The following is a 7,109-nucleotide window of genomic DNA, read 5'->3' as shown; positions in this document are numbered from 1 at the left end:
TTTGCCTCATGTTCTCCCAGGTTTTTCCAAGGAAAAATTCCCGAATTTGAGAAAAGTAAAGATTGGATTCACTCAGTCTATTGGTACTACTTCGAGACTGAATAAAATTTTCGTCAATTTCCTCATTTTCCGGCAGATTTTTTAGGTTTTCCACAGGAAACCATGAGACAAATTTTACTCATCGCTGAGTTCCTGCAGTTTCGGCGATTATGAGTGTACTAAACTCAAATTTGGGTGTTCTCATTCGCCGTGTAGATTGCGGAACAGAGACCGACGTTAAATAAAGGTATGAAGAAGAAGACTTACCCCCTGATGGAATAACATATACACATGGGACGATTAAGTATCCACCGGTAGTATAGCATTGAATACTTAGTCAAAAGAATATTGTTTTGTATTGTAGAGCATGCTTACTAACATGATCTTGGAAAAACCTTTGTGGAGTAAATTTCGCCCACGAAAAATGTGAAACACTGATGGATTTTCTAGTAATAAGAGTGTAAATTATACAATAATTTATTGTATTTGCGAATCTGCTTCAACATTAATACTATGCATACATTACAGACAGGAAAAACGATAATTCATTCTAATCAAACGTGTTAGTAAACCTCATTTATGTGTAGAATCGCCGTGAGGTTCCACAATACGATAAGTTTTATCTCAACGTATCTACACATTCCGATCTGGTAGTGATGTTTCTTTTATAATGTCTCAAGTGCAAACCAAGTATACTGCAAAGTCCATATTTTCTTCGTTTTTGCTGCATTGTAAATCCATCCACCGCAGATAAAATGTGCTATAAGGTCAGTGTGCAGAAGTGGTGCCTATTTACGATAGGAAAGTGCGCACCCGTCCTTTGATCACAGCTCGACAGACCGGGCAATTTGTTACAGCTGGTGCACACTGCACACAAGATACTAGAAATAATATTAAAATCTCAACATTATTGCATTCATTCATTTAAAATTGACAACCAATTTACCTAGATGACCACAGGGGCAAAACACCACGCCCACCTCATCTGCCATGCAAATTTTGCATTCGCGAGCGTCCTTCAGTCGTTTGTTCTCCTCTTCTAATCGTAAGGTTTTATCGTCCGCAGGGGCTCCAGTTGGCCGGGCCGCAGCGGCCATTTGCGCAAGAGATTCAGGTACATTCAGGCGATCTAAAGCAGATGAGCTGTCGTTGACTGAGCTAGAGGTAGGGGGTGATGATATAGGGTTGGAATCAGCGACAAGCCTTCCTTCATCTGCAGCAACGCCCGAAGTAGCAGGATCTGAGGAAGGCGAAGGTGTGGAGAAAGTTGAACTAAAAGATGACAAGTTAGGCCCTGCCGTGGAAGATATTGCGGTCCACAGAAGACGTGACACTTCGCTCTCTATGCGACGGTCCATTCTAGAAGACGTCGTAGGTTCAAGTTCTTCGTCTTGTATTTGACCATCCAGGACTGCTTCAATCAGTGTTTGAGAATCGGTGTACGGCTGACCAGTTGTTTCCAGCCGCCGTTTAGTAACAGCCCGTATGCGACCTGCGTTCAGTCCCATAGATAATGCCAATTGAACAGGTTCGGTAGCAAGTGCTTCCTCGAGGTTCATAGTTGCCACGATTTGTCCACCAGGTTGCATTTGTTGTTGTAGTTGCTGCTGACTTGTGCTGGCATTTTTTATCTGACTTTGAACGTTTTCGATAAACAACTGTCCTTTCACCAGCTGCACAAACTGGCACTTTGGGAAGCATCTTGCATGCTCGAACCACGGATCATCATCAGCCAACCAGAAGCGTAATCCGCCATCACAGTAGAAACAATGAACCTCATCTGCTCGGCCTAAATAGTAGAAACCAGCTTGAGCTAGGCGCTCTGGATCTTGGACGAGTCCAGTAGTCCAGTTTTCAAATGACCGAATTCGCGAGTCTAACGAACTGAACTGTGCAGCAAAGGGTGTCTTGACGGGCTGTATTCCGATACTAGGATCCAGAACAGGATTCGAACTAATGCTATTCGCAATCACTTTTTCACACCTTGGGAAAAACTTCTGATGCTCGGCAAATGGATCATCACCTACTTCCCATTGGCCGATGACTCCTTCACACCAGGCACATTTTACCTGATCAGCATTGTACGTGTAGTAGAATCCGGCTTTGGCCAGCGAGTTGGGACTAATGTGTGGCACGGGCCAGTTTACGAACGTTGCCAGGCGACATTCTTCGCGAGTCAGTTCTACCGCATCGAAGTAGCGCACATTATCCGTCCGATCGGGGTGCAGCAAAAATGCGCAGTTGGGATTCAATTCACGATGTTTGTCTTCAACCTGAAAATGAACAAAGTAAGAGTTAGTCGGTGCATTGGGGAAAGATAATCAAGGGTATATTTAGCGAACATAACTAGAAGAGTATCCTCTATGTTGGATATGATTATTTCGGTGGATCTGGGTCTAGTTAAAGGCATGGTCTGGACTGAAAATGTTCTTTACAATATTGTCGATAGGATGATCTAGGTCACAAGTTCTTTTTGTTTTCAAGTGACGAAGCCTTACCGTGAAACTTCAAAAGCACAAATGTCAACTTCCACAAAACATACAATGCTGAAATTGCTATTATCTGTTTGCTGTAGCTCAGCAACCAAGGAGTAGGAATTTCATATTTGGTGGAAACTGACATTTAGTGCTGAGGCTTCCTTAGAGTATCACCTTAACGGCACATAAAAATAACTTTGCTCGTGGATTGCCACGGGGTAAACAAAATTGCGAGCCTGAAAGCTTTCTACGTCAAGGTGACGTTTTGAATATTGAAGACTAAAAACAGAAACACTTGATTCAGTTAAAATGCTATGCTTATTTTTTAAACCCAGATTGTTTATAACTTGCTCAAAACGGAATTAAATGTTGTGCACTTTGAGAATTCTCAAGTAACCAAATTAATTTTAGCAACAAAAAAAAATACTCACGTTGGACACAGAAATTCCCACGAAAATGGTAACTCCACAGAAGTGGCACTTGACGTGCAGGAATTGTTCGGTTGCGTAGAATCCAGCCTTGGCCAGTACCTCGAACGAGTTTTCCATTATCCATTCTGTGTCTTCCCATCTGCGGTAGGTGCGAACCCGATTCAGTTCAACGTTCATTGCTCTTGCTGCTAGGAGGGACAAAGCCTCACACTCTCACTTTTCACTTGGGATTTATGCGGACAGCTATAATGTCGAACTCTATGAACGACCTTCTGTTTCACCTACAATACGAATATGAGTGAATCGAACGTCTCTGTTCTAGAACTCCTAACATACCACCAATCAGACGAAATAAATCAGATTAGACCTGTATATAGTTGCCTTCACGGATGATTGATTTTGCACCCTTTACGAGTGATCCTAATTGAATATTATTTATGAACAGACAGACTACATTGTCACTATTGTTTGTTGACTGCACGTAGACCAGTTAATCACTCATTCACGCATTCGTCATCAATGTTACTGAATTCAAGTAGTGAATTCACAAATTGTACTGCAAATCTATCAAAACTGTAAATAATCAATAATCCACTTTTTTTCTGTTGATTATACGGAGAAGAAAATTCCGTCCATAAGCAGCACAGAGAAGTTTTCATTCAGCAACAACAGCAGCAACAGCGAACTCTTGTGCAACCTTGAATCTGCCAGATGTTTAGTTGGTGTACGCGAGACGAAATTTGACATAATCGCAGCGCTGACGGTTCTGCGGAATAGGTATTGTCACTTTCCAGACCGTCAAATGGTCGGTTAATTCTGCTGACAGGTCGATATACCTATTAGAGTGTTAGCCTGATAGTTCTAATGGCGACGATTGTATACGACCATCTTAATTTTTGCCCGTTTTGATATCTACTTACGCCTTTAAAGATATTTCAGAACGCCACGAAATGATACGATTTGAGTTAAACATATTACCAGATTATTGAATTAGACGATCTATTTGATTACTGGATATCATGATAATTAACAGTGTAACGAATGCCGATATACCTTTCAAAGGAAAGTATTGAAATGCTATGAATTCGGTCAGAATATATCAATATTCTGAATCTGCATCGATCAGTGTTACTTAGGACGTAATGTATTGTTTGATATAGCTACATATTTAGAGATTGCATCCAAATTCCCGGTTAATTGCTGGTTTCCCTTATCGAAACATCGACCAAAAACCTGAATTGCTAAATTCAAACAACAAAATGCAGAACCGTAAACCGGGGGTAAATTGATCAATGGGTTGAAATTGATCGAGCAAACTGCTGAACATATTAGGAGATTCCCCTTCCTGATAATGGTGTTTGTTTGCGTGGGTGAGTTAGCAGTTAAGAAAAATCATCGATAGAAGTGATTGTTTACTAAAGCAGATACATCGATTTGAATAGTTACGCTTAAATTGGGTTCTTTAATTTTGAAAAATCTATCGGCTCACATACATAATCTAAAAGAGTTTCGTTTTCTGAGCACAACGGTATTTTTTTTCAAACCCATAGAATTTCTCCTCGATTTTTAAATCAAGATCTAAAGCAAAATAATAACTACACTGTTTGTGTGTGCGTGTCTACAATCCATTTCCCATTGGCCGCCAGTGCTTTTATGGAAGAAAATTGTTTGTACCTGTCGATAGAAGGTGATAGCTTTACTGTACATCCAACGACCCATTCCAACAAAGCTTGTTCATTTTGATGAACACATCGATATATCAATTGGATACATGAATTGCATTCACACTTCCAGAATTTAAAAAAAAAACTGTTTGTTATTCTGGCGCGTATTTAGTATAAGCAATGTTTGTATAAACATGAGTAACAATTTAAAACGATCTCACCAACTTTTGCTGTTTCTTCAATGTTCTATCCAATTGTCGTGTCTATTTGTGAGCTAGTTGTCCTTCTCTGCATCACTCCTAGTTCCTGCTAGACTACCGAAAGTCTCCCATGTTATTTCTGATGTGTTCCACGATATATCGACGTCCATTATTTTAGTATGATGATCTTGAGTTCCTAGCTGTGTCTTATAAAACCGTAACACCAACCGGTGGAAGCTAAGGATTTTAAATTGGCTCACTACTTGACTAGCCTATTGGTCCCAAGCAAATCATTGGCGTAGCTAATGGGGATGTCAGGGGGCCAGGCTCCATCGAGAATTATCTAGCCCCCCTCGATAATTATCTAGGCCCCCTCCAGAATTAGCTAGGCTCCCTCCATAATTATTTAGACCCCCTCTAGAATTATCTAGGCCCCTCCAGATAAATTGTCTAGCTACGCCAATGCAAATCCAGTAACGTACCCCATTCTAGTCGAAATTCTAGTACTACACTATGTTTTGATTCACTAAGAAAGTGTGACCGATAAAATGAGGGGATTGCGGATTTAAAAATACAATACTTAAAATACAAAAATACACAAAACTTAAAAATACATAAATACGAAAAAAATACAAAATACACCTTTTCAAGTCGGGTTGATGAATCGGAAAATACTCAGCCCCTCGTCTCCGGGTAATTTTTAACGAGCATCACTCCATTGCCGTACATCATGTACTTCATTTTGCTGCTCTTCTTTTAATTTTACTTTGTCAAATCCATGGTACCAGAAAAGATATAGATATACAGTAATGACCCGATTTTGTTAGCCCCCTTTCTGAAAACATTTCAAGAGCAAATTTTCATTACGTCAAATGTAACAAAGGTAAACAAAGTCGAGCTATCAGTGTCAATCGATTCTCCTGCTATTACACTATATACTGTCCGAATATAGGATCAAATCCCATTTTTAAATTTATTTACCAGTCAAATTGCTTTTTGACGTAATCACCTTCAGATCAAAATAGTTTTCGATGTTACTTAAGTCACCCGATTTCTATGGAGATGCCGTTTGACTTAAGTAACAGCGCTGAGAAACCCGTGAAAAGTGTACGTTCGTCGTTTCGCTTTCTCATTATTAAAGTGAATAAATCGAACTGTTTGTTGCTAAGATGATTTCGGTGGTCCTAAAATGATGAATGGGCTGCACGTAAGGAGACGTAATTGATAATTCTCCCGAATATCCTGGTAAATACACTTTGACTTAAGTAACAATAGGGGCCACCAAACGACGTACAATAACTTTTGACTCAAAAACCAGTATTTTAGCATGGAAGCTATTTGCATTTGCATATGTTAAACATTGCTATCACTATGAGATTATATGTGTTTACTTGGAAATAGGAATAACTTTTCGGTCATCAAAACAAAACTTTATTTTTCTCGGATTGGTGCGAATGTTACTTACGACATAATGAAAATTTGCTCTTGATTTTCTAATGTTCTACGAAACCCATGCGCTTTTCCAGTGGTCTTATTGCATCAAAGCATACCTTAAACATCCATCTTGAAGATGAATGAGAAAGATTTGGAATTACAGTTATTTGAAATTATTGAAAAAAAAATCTGATGCGCTCTAACGTGATACTACCAAGGGGCAATTCACTGCTCTCGAGTGTCATCATTACTTGTCATTACTCAACACAAATGCAAAAAATAAAAAATTCGAAAAAATTCACAAATATTCGACGAATAACAAAAATACACGATAATTCGTCATTTTCACAAAAAATTCGAAAATGTTTACAATCAAAATGGTGAATTCTAACAAAATGCGTCAATTTATTATTTTATATTTTAATCCGAGCTCTTATCACAAAGCAATGCATTAATGAGTAGAATTTCAACCATTTTTAAGAAAATAAAATCATTTATAAAGTAAAACAATACCCATTAATAAGTAGTTGTGACCCACAAATAAGTAACAGTTATTTATTAATGAGTAATAGATGCTTATGAATGGGTAATGAGGTAATGAGTTAAGCGGGACCCTCAAAGCTGCGTCAACGTCAGTGTCAGCTTAAAATTTGAATCTGATTAAAATTGACGAACTGACGCAGCGTCGATGTGAAGACGCCAAGTGAGATGTCGGTGGAAAAGCAACTTAACATGCGTTACACCTGTCATTTGACGGACGAACCCCTTCGTCAACGCTGACGGTGACACAGTATTGTGGGCCCCGCTTTAAGCCTCAATTCTTCAAAATGGGTGAAATCGAAGACTACAAATCCAGAAGACTGG

At 39.2% G+C, this 7,109-nt stretch overlaps 1 protein-coding gene across 1 annotated transcript; it reads right to left on the bottom strand.

The window, feature by feature from the left end:
• Positions 1-510: 510 nt before the first annotated feature.
• On the bottom strand, positions 511-3,650 carry Diap2 (Death-associated inhibitor of apoptosis 2). Its single transcript, XM_065229978.1, has 4 exons — positions 3,273-3,650; positions 2,948-3,228; positions 986-2,312; positions 511-920 (listed from the first exon to the last, which is right to left on the bottom strand). Exons 2-4 carry the CDS (start codon positions 3,122-3,124, stop codon positions 832-834), a joined length of 1,593 nt encoding a protein of 530 aa, XP_065086050.1. The 5' UTR covers positions 3,125-3,228; positions 3,273-3,650; the 3' UTR covers positions 511-831.
• Between the last annotated feature and the right edge of the window lie 3,459 nt (positions 3,651-7,109).

The sequence above is a fragment of the Ochlerotatus camptorhynchus genome, unplaced genomic scaffold (assembly GCF_037179485.1).
Source record: "Ochlerotatus camptorhynchus isolate MF236.1 unplaced genomic scaffold, CSIRO-AGI_Acam_v1.1 ptg000324l, whole genome shotgun sequence".
Taxonomy (NCBI): Eukaryota; Metazoa; Arthropoda; class Insecta; order Diptera; family Culicidae; genus Ochlerotatus; species Ochlerotatus camptorhynchus.
The sequence above is the reverse complement of the archived record's forward strand: the minus strand, read 5'-3'. Positions and strand labels throughout refer to the sequence as shown.